At 49.0% G+C, this 15,246-nt stretch overlaps 3 protein-coding genes across 3 annotated transcripts; all 3 read left to right on the top strand.

Annotated features, from left to right (window-relative positions):
• The first annotated feature begins 2,508 nt into the window (after positions 1–2,508).
• Positions 2,509–4,322, top strand: DFJ58DRAFT_481345 (kinase-like domain-containing protein). Its single transcript, XM_041380592.1, has 5 exons — positions 2,509–2,733; positions 2,795–3,073; positions 3,131–3,728; positions 3,778–4,179; positions 4,235–4,322. Exons 2-5 carry the CDS (start codon positions 2,837–2,839, stop codon positions 4,237–4,239), a joined length of 1,242 nt encoding a protein of 413 aa, XP_041241802.1. The 5' UTR covers positions 2,509–2,733; positions 2,795–2,836; the 3' UTR covers positions 4,240–4,322.
• Positions 4,323–8,853: 4,531 nt separating this feature from the next.
• On the top strand, positions 8,854–9,774 carry DFJ58DRAFT_797652 (uncharacterized protein). Its single transcript, XM_041390646.1, has one exon. It carries the CDS (start codon positions 9,236–9,238, stop codon positions 9,689–9,691), a length of 456 nt encoding a protein of 151 aa, XP_041241801.1. The 5' UTR covers positions 8,854–9,235; the 3' UTR covers positions 9,692–9,774.
• A 1,773-nt stretch (positions 9,775–11,547) lies between these two features.
• Positions 11,548–14,549, top strand: DFJ58DRAFT_663247 (uncharacterized protein; the record flags this gene model as incomplete). Its single annotated transcript, XM_041382346.1, has 7 exons — positions 11,548–11,711; positions 11,756–11,787; positions 11,836–11,905; positions 11,956–12,223; positions 12,270–12,895; positions 12,941–13,915; positions 14,045–14,549. The coding sequence occupies 7 exons, from the start codon at positions 11,548–11,550 to the stop codon at positions 14,547–14,549; spliced, it is 2,640 nt and encodes an 879-aa protein (XP_041241800.1).
• Between the last annotated feature and the right edge of the window lie 697 nt (positions 14,550–15,246).

Genomic DNA, 15,246 nt, shown 5'->3' with positions numbered 1-15,246 from the left:
CATTGGCTCTGCATACGTAATATCATCAATACTGCCCTACCCTTAAAATCCAGACTTTCATTTCAACACTCGTTCGCGCCGTTGCACTGTAATTCGCGGGCGGGGAATTTTTTCTCGGTAGTGTTATGATGATCCTCTCTGTCATGCAACTCAGCTTCAGTTGCCGTCTCATCTTTTAATGACCGGTACAGCACTCTTTCTCCGTGACGGTTCGATTTACCATCATGTCGCCGGCACTTCTAAAAGTCCGCCTGGCTATTCGTTGAAATGTAAGTATCCCTTGCCAAAGTATTACTGAGACGTTTTCTTTATTTCAATTTTTGTCCATTGGCGTAATGTAGCCTATGTCGGACAGTACTAACTAGTCTAGAGGGCCCCTACCTGTCTGTATCTCTGGATTCGCGAATGCCCCGACGTGAAGATGTCTTCCATTGGTCGCGGTTCCTGCTGGCCGTTTTAGATGCGCAAACCATTCGAAGATAAGTTTGATTGCTCTTTTCTTATCACAAGTGTGGGTATTGAGGCATTGTCACAGGTTAATGGCTATATGCTTAGCCACGCACCTACTGCGAAATTTGTAGCTCTATGCTGGTATTGAGCACTGAATGCCCTGGTGCTCCCTTCCTCGAATACTCTATTTCGAACCTGTGTCCTTCACACTAAAAATTTCTTCTCATGTTGATTTCGCTCTGCCGCGGCTGAACCGCTCGCCCGTGCCGCTTGCATAGCATACTGTGAACCAAAGTCCCTATAAGTCAGCGTTGGAACTAACGGCAGGTTGACGTAGTTGGGCTATATATTCAAGTAGCTGCCAGGTTCTGCCGGTCACCACCGTGGCTGTCGGACGCTGACCAGCACTGGCAAAACTCCAGGCTTGGCGGATAGGTGCATATAGATTGAACGTGCTAAGTCCCAAATCCTCAAAGACAACTGCCTCATTTACAGTAAGTAGTAATCACTTGAAGACTTGGGCGACTTGAACATCTTGTCCATTTTACATTTAGCTCTCCCTGGACATTCTACTATTAGCACCTTCGCGTACACCACACAACCAAATTTTGAGGGTGGATAATTGGCCAGCGCTGACGGTCATCATTGACGCATATACTAGATACCATGAAGATCCAGTTCGCCTACCTCGCCATCCTTGCCGCTGTCGCTGGGGTGAAGCCGGCTATTGCCCATGGTTCATGCGTACCCCTGTGCTACGACGTTGCGAAAACCGCTGACTGCGGGAATTTTTATAAGCCCTACTGGTTCCCTGACAAACAGTGCTTCCAGTGCTGCGGCAGCGGTACGCCTTTGTATTCCCGCGAGGTCTACTAGATGGAGAGACGGAGACGGATGTAATATTCGTCAAGATTGATCTCATGTGAAAGCGGCGACGCTAGAGTGAGAATGAAACGCTTTGCAGACTAGGTGGTTGTAGACAGCGTTTGGGAATCTCGCGTGTGACAAATATTACCATCAAAGAGAAAAGATAAGATGAGATATGTTCTGTCAGAATCTGAAGAGACAAGGCGAGGTCAGAGATGTTCTCATAAACAAATCAAGGTGAAGGCTGTATAGTTTTAATTCGTTTTGTGTGTAAGCTTTACAGGTGTAAAATCACAATGGGATACAACGATCTGCGCGTGATCGATTCATCCTTTACTCTACTAGGGATCGGCGTTGCCGATTTTGACCTTGCTTGCTCGAACAAATATTGAAATTTATGATTCATGATATAAACGTAAACGTTCAGTGTGATACAATGACACTAGTACTATTTTCCCTTTGTGCTTGCACTCCTCTGCCTCTGTATGGATTCTCTTAGCAGGTCTGGTGGCAGCAAAGTATGATGAACGGTAGTCTTTACAGGACCCGCATGAGGACCATTCGATGCCGACGTTGTGGAAAGTATGCGTGACCGAGTCAGCGATGTCCCAGTTAACTGACTTGCAGAGGCTTATGTGGAACTACAGCGTAGGACACTGGTTTCCGCAGGCGCTATCGATGAAATATGTCGTTTCGATCCTCAGTTCTGCGTGTTTGCATGGATTCTTTTAGCAGGTGGAGCATCTGGCAGCGGGGGAGTGTGGTGAGTCGTAAGCTTTGCAGGATCTGCACAGGGCGTAACCGAGTGCTCCTCCACACCTGCACTTTGCTATGACAGCTGGATATACGCAGACACAAGGATCGTGTTTGATATCTCCTAGCTTCATAATATCGACGACAGGATGGATTATGACGATGATGGCGTTCAACAACAGGGAGACTGATGATTTATTGATGTTTATTATTGGCACATAGTCCGTCGCATGCCATATGATAAACGATAAACGATTTTCATTGGCTAACTACGCTACTGATGTAACTCAGGCACCACATATAGTAAGTACCCTCGTCAGCTCATTGATAAGACATGCCAGAGAAATAATCATGAACGTGGATGAAGATGTTGTAAGTGAGTAGGTAAATCAAATGAGCGCTGACCTTGCAAGCAAGGTGATTATGTAAGCTGGCAGGGCTGCATCCTACGGTCACTGTGTCAGTGTGAGAACAGATCCAACGGACGTTGCAATTGAAAAATACCTGGCCCAGAGGAAACACGAGAAATCGAATGGTCACACCATACTCCGCAAGGTCATTGCACTCCTCCTGTCTTGTTTCATCACAGAATCCAGATGGATGGGAAATCAAATACTACAACCATTGCAGAGTTATGGCGTCTCCGAGCTGATCATCTGCTAGGTGAGGGAAGCTTTGTACATCTATGCCGTCCTCCGTTATTCTATGCCTGACATTTTCTTAGGGACGGGTGTACAAGGCCACTCGAGTAGCTACTGGTCAGATCATGGCTGTCAAGAAGTCTCGAGCATCTATTGCACTTAAATCTACCCTTTTGAATCACGAACAATGGGTTCTGCGGCGGCTACAGGGACACCCTTCCATCCCAAGAGTATTTGCCTATGGACGATTGGAGCATTTCGAGTATCTTGCTATGCAGCTCCTTGGGATGAACCTTGATGAAGTGCGGGCACGCCATCCTCTACCGGCAGTAGTAAACACCTTAGTGGTTGCTGATCAGATGGTATGTAGCATGAGAAATCTCTGATCCATCAGTAGGCCGATGGTGATCTTGCGCTAGATCTCAGCTCTCGAACACATACACGAGAATAAACTTGTCCACTGTGACCTGAAACCCAGGAACATCATCCTCCACCCCACTGATCCCAAGCGCTTGTACCTGGTCGACTATGGGCTCACCCGAGCTATTGCACACGAGGCCCAATCCAGCCTCTCCATGGATGTACCCGGCATTGGTACGCTGGAGTATGTCAGCCTGAACATGCACCGTGACATTCGTAAGCTGGCCCAGTATTATGGGACTCTCTTACTTGACAAGACTGTAGGACCAGCTCCACGTGATGATATAGAATCTCTTGGCTATGTGCTCACCAGTCTTGCTCGGGGAGACCTTCCATGGACATACAACACTCGGCATGGAACAAGCAAGGATCGAGAAGTTCAGGTTCGGATCAAAAAGCGGCAATATAGCGGCACTGACCTGGCCCCCAATGAACTACCTTGTTTTGGCCAAGTGATTGACTATGCACGCAACTTGAAGTTCGAACAACTACCGGATTATGAGCTGCTGCGCTTACAAATACAAGAAACTCGTGCACTAGCTGGCCTACTGGACTCTGCTATGATCAAGTGGGATATTCCAACTGAGGCTTCGTCAGGTCTGCTGATTTTCACTGGACATCTTTTTGACTGAGCGCTCCTCTATAGACTCTCTATCACAGTCACGTCCCCTCACGTGTGTGGATACCATTCCCCTCCGCCCTGGAAAGATCGTATGCTGCCAAATTGACGTTCGCACAACGCTCGAGGGCTACAGTGCTCGAGTGGGTGACCCATTTTTCTGGCGGGATCCCGGTCTCTCCCCTGAAAAATGGGATACAGCAGTCCGCCCTGCAGTTATTCTCTGGGTTGGAACAGACAGACGAAGCAAGCTCCCGAGTATTGTAGTTGTCTGTATCGGACAAGGAGCTCTCTCTTCCACTGACATGAACGTTGTGCCCATCTCATCATTACCTGCTGAGGGCAGTTTGACACCAAGTCCCGCTTGGCCCCTCTCCAACTCGTACTGCTACATATTTCCTCGGCCGATGCAATTCTTGTGCTACCCTGGCGAGGAACTTCACTTTCCTTCTCATACTTAAACTGGAAAAGCTAATTTGATCAGTCTAGGTCCAACCTGTTCCTTCTCCTTGGACAATCAGCGAAGCCGACGTCAATTTCCTCCTTCAGAAGCTTAACAATAACACCTTTGCAAAAACGTTGCCACACATGGACCAACTGGCTGCTTACGAACACCCCTTTGTCAAGGTCACTGCATTTGGGCCAGATTTTTATCATGGTAATGAGGAAGGCAAGCCTATCGAATGGGGAGGACACAGAGCGTGGTTCGATGAGTGGAAATCTGTCAAGAAGCGTCGTGAGGAACTTGATCATGGCTCAAACAGTTATAGTCGCAGTGCTCTGCCTGACAGTTACTTTGACTCAGACTTCGAGAGATGGGGGGATTATCAGACAGAACTGAGCTCATCTGTGACAGCGGGTGTGGATGATGCTGGGTTGCCTCTGCTGCCCCTGATTGTTGATGTCGAGATGTCTCGTGATGTGCGATTTATGTAGGGCTTTGTGATGCCAGTCTTATTACAATGTGTATGTTGACTGGCAACTGATACTCTGTGTAATCTACGATATGCAATTGGTTGAGCGTCCTGACGGGGACGCCGCGCGACGACACTGAAGGGAATCGCGAATTCCAGATCTGATGACAGGGACCGTATTGCGATGTCGACTTCCACTCCACGTTGACCTCACTTTTATTTATCGTCGTACCAGAGCACACCAAAACAACGAATATCACGGGTAACACACAGAGCTGGTTACCGATCCTTGTTCAGTTTTCACGAAACGTGTATCTCTTCTCGTTAACTTGATACCTACCTTCGGTACAAGTAGCTGCTGGAACACCGTCACGTCGACGGCGAACACTGATCAGACAAGCAGTATAACGTGGGAGAGCGTATGATTGATGATGTGGTAAAGAGATAAGATGCAAGTATACAACGCGCCAGTTCCCGACTCCGTGCTTGTTCTGACAGTGATTATAGTAATAGTGGCTTCACTCTTTATTTACTTCTGTTGGTTCCAGGTATACTCATTTCGGTCACGAGGTTGGACGTTGGACTTGCCAGGCGTTTGGTTTAACTTTGAGCTCCCCTTAGCAGAGTCATCATCGTCACTGCGGCTGAATATTGAATTACCGTTCTTCTAGTAAGCAGTTAACCTGCTCGCACGCTGAATCCGCCCCTCAAGGCCTCACGAGTCGTGCACCGAGTCCATTGGCTTTGCACACCTAATATCATCAATACTGCCATACCCTTAGAATCCAGGCTTTCATTTCAACACTCGTTCGCGCCGTCGTACCGTAATTCGTGGATGCGGAAACTTTGCTCAATAGTGCTATGATGATGATCCCCTTTCTGTCATACACCTTCAGCTTCAGTTGCCGTCATGCCGTGGTGGCACTTCTAAAAATCCGTCTGACTATTCGTTGAAATGTAAGTATCCCTTGCCCAAGTATTACTGAGACGCTGTCACAGGCTGATGGCTACATGCTTAGCTGCGGACCCACTGCGCAATTTCGTAGCTCTATGCTGGATTCCTGAATATTAAATGCCCTGGTGCTTCCTCCTCGAGCACTCTGTTTCGAACCTGTGTCTTTCCCACTAAGTACTCTTTTTATGTCGATTTCGAAATTCGCACTCTACCTGCCGCTTGTATAGCATATTGTATACCAAAGTTGGCGTTGGAACTATTCAGGATGACATGGTGGGGCTAGATAAATTCAAGTAGCTCCCGGTCACCACCGTGCCAGCTGTCGGATGGTGACCTGGCAAAACTCCAGGCTTGACGGATAGGTGCATATAAATTGAACGTGGTAAGTCTCAAATCTTCAAAGATAACTGCCTCACTTACAGTAAGTAATCACTTGAAGACTTGCAAGGCCGACTCGAACATCGTGTCCATTTCATTTTTAGCTCTTCCTGGACGTGCCACTATCAACACCTTTGCGTACATTTCACAACCAAATTTTGAAGGTGGGCGGTTTGCCAGCGCTGACGGTCATCACTGACGCATATACTAAATCTAGATACCATGAAGATTCAGTTCGCCTAATTCGCCATCCTTGTCGCTGCCACTGGGGTAAAGCCACAGTATGATCTATGCAACTGGGACCTGGCGTGCGTTATGCCCAACTATGACTGTGGGCCAGGTTACACACCCTTCCCGGTACCTTTAGCAATGTGCTACCTTTGCTGCGTTAATTATCAGAACTAAACGAGGCACGAGGTTAGCAGAGATCTAAGTCTACGTGCGAATAAGCGAGGTGGCGCAGCGCTTCCTGCTCCTTCCCACCTCGCAGCATCCTTTTAGTATTCTAAGCACTGGCTATTATTCTACGTCTTTTGTATCACTCAAAGCTCATTATATGCTCATCGAAAATCCGAACGAGGCTATAAGTCCAGGTTTTACTTCTCAGCAATATCAAGCCGCGCGACAGCATTTAGTCGACGAAGGCTTTACCGAAGAGCAGGCAGCCCGTTCTTTAGCATAGTGCCGACAAGGAGCATTGGGCCCTTAGGCAACATCATCTGAGGGATGCACATCTAAGAGAGGAAGAAGACGAGGAGCAACGGCAACCACTACTCAAAGACGAACAGGAAGCCGCTCGCCTAGAAGAAAGGAAAAAGAATAAGAATAAATACGCGCCTCTTGTATGTGGTAAAGTTCCCTCTGATCCCGCTATCATCCCAGCACAGTACGCGACGCGGAAACTGAAAGCTGGCGACTACTGCGAACTCCACTACTTTACTAATGAGCTTTCAGTATTCTACCTTTTGGTGTGACGGTTATGTGCGTGCGGCAGTCTGACCACTTACGATAGGGCCGCGAAGGTTGAGAGCATCTCTCATGAAATGTCTTGCTCCACTACCTGATTCGAAAGAGAAACTCGAGGAGTCGATAGGAATCCTGGGATGCACGGCCCTGTGCTCTCGAGCAAAAAATTCAATGAATGACAGGCCGTCGAGCTGGTTCAGTCGTGCATTGACAATCACTTACTATACTAGTACTGGGCTTAACGGAACAATCAATCGAAGACCCTTCATGATCAGTCCCAATCCACCAATAGGAGTCGCCCTAATGAAGCACTTGCAGGTCCTTCAAATCTGCAGCTACTTGTACCGAAGGTAGGTATCAAGTTAGCGAGAAGAGATGTACGTTTCGTGAAAATTGAACGAGGATCGGTAACCAGCTCCATGTGTTACCCGTGATATTCGTTGTTTTGGTGTGCTCCATAGTACGACGATAAATAAAAGTGAGGTCAACGTGGAGTGGAAATTGACATCGCGATACGGTGACCTTACGGTCCCTGTCATCAGATCTGGAATTCAAATTCCTTGAGTGTCGTCGCGCAGCGTCCCCGTCGGGACGCTCGACCATTTGCATTTCGTAGACCATGATCAAATGCTCACCAACTTTGTGGTGGTTTGATGAAAGAACAGACGTCGACACGATCAACTGCCGGATTCATCCTGAACTTTGATTAGAATTAAATTAATATTATTGTGAAGACCTACACAGTCTCTGTCTCGTCCGCTGCCGCGTAGTTCGGTTTGTTCAATGCGACAGGAGCCCCGTCAGACTCGATCGGAACCCTGAAATCCAGCCACCCTAAGGATTTCGGAAAGTTGTACTCCGAGCTCACCACTGTACAATGATGCCCGACGAAGATCTTCCCATTAAACCTAACCTAATCCCCGAACGGACAGACACCAACACGATCAACATGGACTGTCGAGACCAACATTGATCGGGCGACAATGACTGGATTGTACAAAATTGGTCTCTATCCAATTATGACCTATGTCTTGCAGTCACCGTGCCGGAACAGAAACTAGGCCTTCATCTCCCCAATTTGCACATGACTCGTAGTATCATAGACCACAAACCTAAAGTCGATCATCTAACAAAATGTATCCATTGAACTAGACCACAGTGAACCCCTGAACAGACTGACGTCGACACGATCAACTGTGGATTTCATCCTGACCATCGATCGGGCCAAGGTCTGGATTGGAGAGACTAGCCTCACGTCTTACGCCACCAAGCTGAGTTGGAATAGAGCTAGGTTTCTATATCTCCAATTAAAATGATTCAGCACCAATCAACACCTGGTAGCTCACATGAGTTCATTGTGAACACGCACAACAGAAAAACCCACTACCAGCACGGTGATCACCGGTCACCCACCAACGCCCGCCACCAATACCCATCATTACAGCATCCCCATCACCAGACGCTACAATCATCTAAAGAAGGAAAATCAGATTAACCTTTCTCAGATTCAGAAAATTCCCACAGTACACACCCTAGTTTCATCGGAGGGTGAGAGTACCGTCACGGAACCTTGTCCACCCTGAGCTGCGTAGACTGCTGACAGCGTGCGTTGATGCGTGTGTCGCACAGTGATCGAGGTGCCATTGTCAGTATCCGAGTCGTTTAACCTCCATCAGAAGCTTCTATGGTAGACACCCAATTTCATACTACCGAGAGAAATGGAAGGGATGTGGGTGCATATCCAATTCTACCCACATGCCATCTTTCTCTCTCGGGTAGAGAATGATAGACTCCCAGCATGCATGCATGCAGGCGTGCGTGCGTGAGTGCGTCGCACCATCGAGAACCCACTGAGTATACATACGCGTCAGTGAGATGAGAAATCGGGACCGAGTACTAGATAGCCCGGCGCCGCTAAGTATCCATAATCGATCCAGGTCCAGCTCCGATCAGTTTCCACGTCCGGGTCCCGAGATACCGCCCGGCCCGTGTATACGAGTAGCACAGTGTCCGAAGAAGAAGTACTGCAAAATGACATCTCAGCACAGGATTAATGCTAGTATAACCGAAATCCATGACAAATAACTGAACGCTGAACGTTCGACTGTCAGTGGCGCCGCGATCTTCTCCATTTTCCCTCCGATGATCGCACGTCACGGTGGGAAGATGGGTCAGTGAAGTCTGATCCCGATCCGTTCAGGTGGTGGAGGTCCAAGAGGGTCTAGGTTGCCAGTGGTGAAATACGAGCGCAGATACAGCCTGACAGGGTTAAATGGGCGCTTGTAAAGCGAATAAGACCTTTCTTGTGCTGGTGGTGGCGTTGATACGCGTTTTAGTTCTGTTTGAGTATTCTATCGACTGCGGAACTTATCGTAGATATCATACGCTTCAGCGTCAAGATAGCTATTGGCAGACGATAGAAGGTAAAAGTCGGCGGACCCCCGGGCCGCTGTCACATCACCCAAACGATATGAACGCGAACGCCAAGAGTCAGCACTGGGGCCCAATGGCGATATGTCGCGGTACCGTGACCGTGAGCGCAGAACAAAAACAAGACGACGAGCACGCCATTTCCTGGAACCCCAAGCGGCATGAACGTGAAAAGTCTGCATCAAGACCCAATAGCGAATCAGCGATATATCACACTGGTATTGTGACCGCAGAACAAGAACAACAAGCGCAGAACCCATGGCGGGTAACAAAAAAAAACAGAAAGCAAGAAGCGTAACAGCCTCAAGAAGCAGAACGACAATGACCAATGGCATGTTGATAGAAGCACAAGCGAAGATAAGAGATTTTTGCAATACCGGCGACATGCCAGTATACGGCCACCAATGGTGGAGAAGGCCGGCAATTGAAAGAACAGCCTGATGATGCGATGTGTAAATGGTGGAGTGCGTCTGGTTCTTTCGGTGTACATAGGTAGAGATAGTGGAACTTTTTGGGGGTCGTGTAAGTGGTAGTTTGATGCCAGATGGGTAGATAGGATGCCGCCACAGATCTACTCGGTATCCTGATGTAAAAAACCTCCCTGTGGAGTAAAAAGCCAGCAGGAGAATAAATAAGAGACCGTCATTGAATTCGACATGGATGCACGTCGCAACTCCTGACCAAAGAATCTCGTTCTGCCGACGACGTGTGTATATGCATTGCATAGCGTCGAGTCATGCTCGATGGGTACCGGCACATGCAGCCGAATGGAAGATGAAGCAAACACGACTTGGAAGTCGAAGCCACGGGGCCGTAGCAGAGTGCGCACAGCAAGGAGGGTGGCGGAGCACGAGAGGAATCTGGAACTAGAATATCCAAAAATCCCAACAACAGTTCAAGGTTAACTTCGAACACGTGTACATGCAGCATGAACAAAACCGACGCCGCATGATGGAATTTCAACTTGATTGATGGCGCGTATTGCTGGTGTAGATCTTGTCGTGTACATGTGTATTCCATTGTGACATATGGAGAGTGCGCAGATCCTGCCAGTGGGTGCACATTGTACAAGCGCAGATTGTAGTGAAACATTGTTAAAAGACCGCAGATCCACCATCCTGACACCGCATAATGGAATTTCAAGTCGATTGACGATTGACGCAGATCTTGTCATGCACATTCCACTGCGACACAGGACGCAGATCGCAGTGACGCAAAGTTGTTGAAAAACCGTAGATCCACCGTCCCGTCATACGGAGGATTTACATGGACTGGCGTCTCAGATCTGGAGTTCCAAAGTCGAAACGAGTCACCCGAGATCCACATTCACAGAGCGGAGTAAAATAGGGGCGTAGTGATGTCTGAGCTGGTAACATGTGACAGGGGGTCCCAAAGTGCATGAGGAGGCTCAGGACCCTTCTCCCGGCGGCAGCTATTCTGGGAGGTGGTGGGTGATGAAGGGGATCACGTCGGCTGCAGAGCAGGATAGGAACTTGTACTGATTGACCTGTCGTGAGTGGAGAGGGCTAACTCGGGTAGAAACTTGAATCAGGCTGAGTGAGTATATGGAGGGACGAGACTGGAGATCTGTAGAACACATGTTGGGAAGGGGAAACGATTTATTGCGACGGGCGATAGAGATATCCTATTACCAGGGTCGGGGGGGGTTGAGATACATGCTGTATTAGGTGCAAGGGGAAATAATTAGAATAAATTATTTGATCTTGACGGAGTCAGCACGGCTAGACGGCGTTGATGGCAAGATCGATGCGGCGGAGATAGTGAAAATTTGGGGGGGTCGAGTACTACCTTAACGGTCAGGATCAAATAATGCACAAGGCTGCGTGTTTTTAGAAGATATTATATTACCTAATTTAGAAATATGTGGATCAGAGCGTACTTGTCGGAACCAAATTGGAAAGTGACGGCGGAAGCAAATTTCTGTCTGGAAAGGGCCCCGGCGGAGTGTTTAATTTGGTAAAATTGAATCCTAATCTAGTGAAAGAGAAACTAAATTAGGAAATATGATCAATTATGGCAGTCAAGTGCCTCGCATGCGGGGGCGGATTAGGGTTAGATTGCCCATGAGTGTAAAACCCGAGTGAAAACGATTCAATTCAGATTTCAATTCAATTCTGTCTCCCTCAAGTGTCCATGGCAGACGAACCACGTTCAAAGACTCAACCAAGATCAACAACAAATGTTAGGTCAAGAACAAGTCCTCCTCCTAACGAACATGATCAAAGACCACCAACGAAGAGAGCAAGAAAAGCTATCAATTGCGAACCTTGTAGAAATTCAAAACTCAAGTGTGATAGGTTAGTACCATAATTTACAATGCTATCATTACTGACAACAATAGGAACCGACCGTGCTCGAGTTGTGTTCTAAGAGGTCAGTTCAACCATTTTATGTTTTAAAAACGCACTAAACACCACAAAGGCACTATCGCATTATGCTACCAGGATGCTCGTGGTCATGAATCAGACTTGAACCTACGTCCAGATGACCAGTATGATTTTTTTTCATTCAAATGAGTATCATGTCTTCATGCATAACCAGAAACGCTTCTAGAGTGGATCCAATGCAAGAAATAACTCGTCTAAAACACAGTGTTTCACTACTCGAAACTTTTATCATTGCAAACCATCGAAATCTTCCCTTCAAACGTCCACTCGACCCTCCATCTTCAGGTCCTCCAAGTCCACTCAAGAAAGAGCCTCAAGATTCTGATACCGTCGATCGCGACAATGCTCCCGGCATGATCGGATCCCAGGGACACGGCGGCTTCTACGCCGGCACTACCTCTGTCGTCACTCACCTCACAATGGTCAGTGTTCTTCCTTACATCCATTTATCCTCCTCACACGATCCAGAACGAATCACGTGCTTCAGACGACCCAATGGACAGACACCCCTCCCTAGAAGGCCTCGTCACAGACGAAATCGCTGCTTCCACTCATGAATACGACAGAGATCTCCTAGAGGTCCTCCCAGCACTCGAAACAATCGACGCACTCGTAATCTACTACTTTGAATACTGCAATTGGATTTACCGTCATGTAAACCAATCCGCATTCACTTCCGCATGGTCTCGCTTCAAGAGCGGCTCTTCTCCAGATAGAGTCGTCCTCGCGACTGTCTGCATGATCATGGCTATCGCCGTTCATTACTTGCCTCACCGCGACCCCCTCATCGCACATCTCGCAGATAACCATGAAGAACTCGGAAAACGCTTTTACGACGTCATGCGCACGGCACTCGATCGACATCGTGCAGAGTCCAGAACGTACACTCTTGAACTCGTCGAATGTCTCCTCATCCGCTCTCACTATCTAAATCTCAGCAAGACAGATAGTGAGGAAATTTGGGCAATTCGCGCCGAATTAGTTAGCATGGGCCTTGCAATGGGCCTACACCGCGACCCATCTAGGTGGAGAATGCACAAGGAGCTTGCAGAGAGAAAGCGCTGGGCATGGTGGCATATCATATTACTCGAACGGTACGCCTCTTCGTTTCTCTTGCGTACATGCCTAATTCTTCCCAGATGGCAAGCATTCATGTTTGGTCGTCCTATTGCCGTAGCTTCCCACCACTTTGATACCCAACTTCCCTCCGTTTCCCCCACCACATCCACAAACCCTCCACAACAACGTCTCTACGCCCCAAATCTCGCCCTCTTTCGCCTCGCCTACATCCTAGGCGACATCATGGACAGTGCCGTCTCGCTTCGTTCCGTGTCATACGACACGATTATGGCACACGATAAAGCACTCGCCAACTGGATGGACACCTTACCCCCGGAGCTCGATTTGGACGAATTCAGAATCGCACGCGCCCTCGCAAGCCCGGACACCGTCACGAGAAGATTAGGCGTACAAAGTGTCATCATCCGAACAAGCTACTACCACATCCGCTTCACCCTCCACAGACCATACGCCTCCGCATCCCCCATATCCTGTCCAAACGACAAAGATAAGCATGACAAATCCGATAAAGACCCCAAAGACGCCGCCAAATCCGAACGCCAAGCCAACAGCCTCGATATAGCAGTAGGCAGTGCCGACAAACTCATCACCCTTGTCGATCACGCCCGTCCAGACTTTCTCGCAAACGCCAGCCTAGCAGTACCAGGCCACATGTCCTGGGGCCCCTTCCACGTATTCAGCGCCGCCATGTTCTTCTCCTTCCAACTCATCTCAAATCCGAACCAACCAGGTGCTGGCCTCTTCCGCGTAAACATCAAGAAAGCACTCGGGACTCTTGATTTAAGCCGCGGACAAGCAGTCGCAGACCGCGCACTCGATATCCTAGGCGCCCTCCAACCCCTCTATGAAATCGGATTCGCAGACATGGAAGCAAGCGAACGCGAAAGTGTTAAAGGACGTGTCCTCGGGCTCGTCAAAACCCTCGCATTCCCTTATCACGACCAATCACGTTCGTCACGGAGCGGGGCGGGCGATAGCCCCCACAACTACTCGGGCGGCAGTCCAAGTGGTTACCTAGGCAGCCCAGGAGGCGGGTACACAGCTGGGAGTCCTAATAATGGCGTGGCGGTTTTTGGCGGAAGCCCAAACGCGAGCGCGAGGAGGAATAGCGTGGATTACCCGCCTCACACGCATACGGCCCAACCGCGGTACGTGCCGCCTAGTACGTCCCCGCCTTATCCGTACCCTGAGAATAGGGGGTATAGTGATGTGAGGGGGTCGTATGAGGGTACGAGGTATGTGGATGGGGCTTCGAGGACGGTGCCTGCTTCTGGTGCTACGGCTTCGACGACGCCGAGTACGTATCCAGATCCGCCGCCTCCCGCGCCTGCGCGAAATCCGTATCCGCCATCAGGGTCAGGGTCAGGGACGGCGTCTGGGTCTGGAAATCCGTACCCCGCACCGCCGCCTGCGCCATCACAAACACAACCATATTCGGATTCTGTACGATCGTATCCACCTCCATCTGACGGGAAACATCATCAAGCGCCCTACCCCGATGCACGGCCCTATCCCGCGCAAGGCACCATAGGAGGGAGCAGTTCGTCATACCCCTATACATACCCGACGTCAGTAGATGAAGATTCGATGTGGGGAGCGTCGTTAAGCCAGGCAGAGTGGGCGCGGTTTCTAGATGTGATGCAGCGGCCTACAGGGGATAGGGGATAAGACTTGGACATGGGCATTAGCAGCGAGGCGCACCACACGCACGTAATCAACCACCTCGTTGCTCGCTGTGTACGATCACGACACTAAGCACGACTACTACGCCGCAACACAATGCGACGCCATATGTACGTTTTCATTTTCATTTTGGATTTAGATACCTCTACCAAACCTCTACCTACCTGGCATTTTTGCATCGCACTTTCTGGCTATCCGACGCTGCATTCTTAATTATCTCCCATGCTCATATACGTATCTCGCATGCGCATCCCACCCCATCCCATGTCCATCACATACGCGTAGTTCTTTTTCTTTTTTTTGTTTGGTTGTGTCATCGAATGGCGACCGCATGATTTAAACACCGTGTACTTTTTGTATTCCCCACATCGAGTGATATCGCCTTCCCCACACACACACACACACACATGTTCACCGACGCCGAGCGACAGTTCCCATTCCCCACACTAAATGACTATTCCCCACACACCCAAACCCACACCCACACCCTCCGGTCTTGTCCTTTGAAGCTGAAGCTTGACCCCCCATCTAACTCCATCGAACGATGACCCCCCATCCCGTCCCAACGCAAACTCATTACCCGATCTTACCCACCGCGCGACGACCCTGGTGCACGTGTCCGATCCCTCGCTTGATGTACAACATACCTACTACTACCTAGTTACCTAGTTTTTTTGGTTCT

This window comes from Suillus subalutaceus (assembly GCF_016647625.1).
Source record: "Suillus subalutaceus strain FC151 chromosome Unknown DFJ58scaffold_84, whole genome shotgun sequence".
NCBI lineage: Eukaryota > Fungi > Basidiomycota > Agaricomycetes > Boletales > Suillaceae > Suillus > Suillus subalutaceus.
Note: the sequence above shows the minus strand (reverse complement) of the source record. Positions and strands in the feature narration are given on the sequence as shown.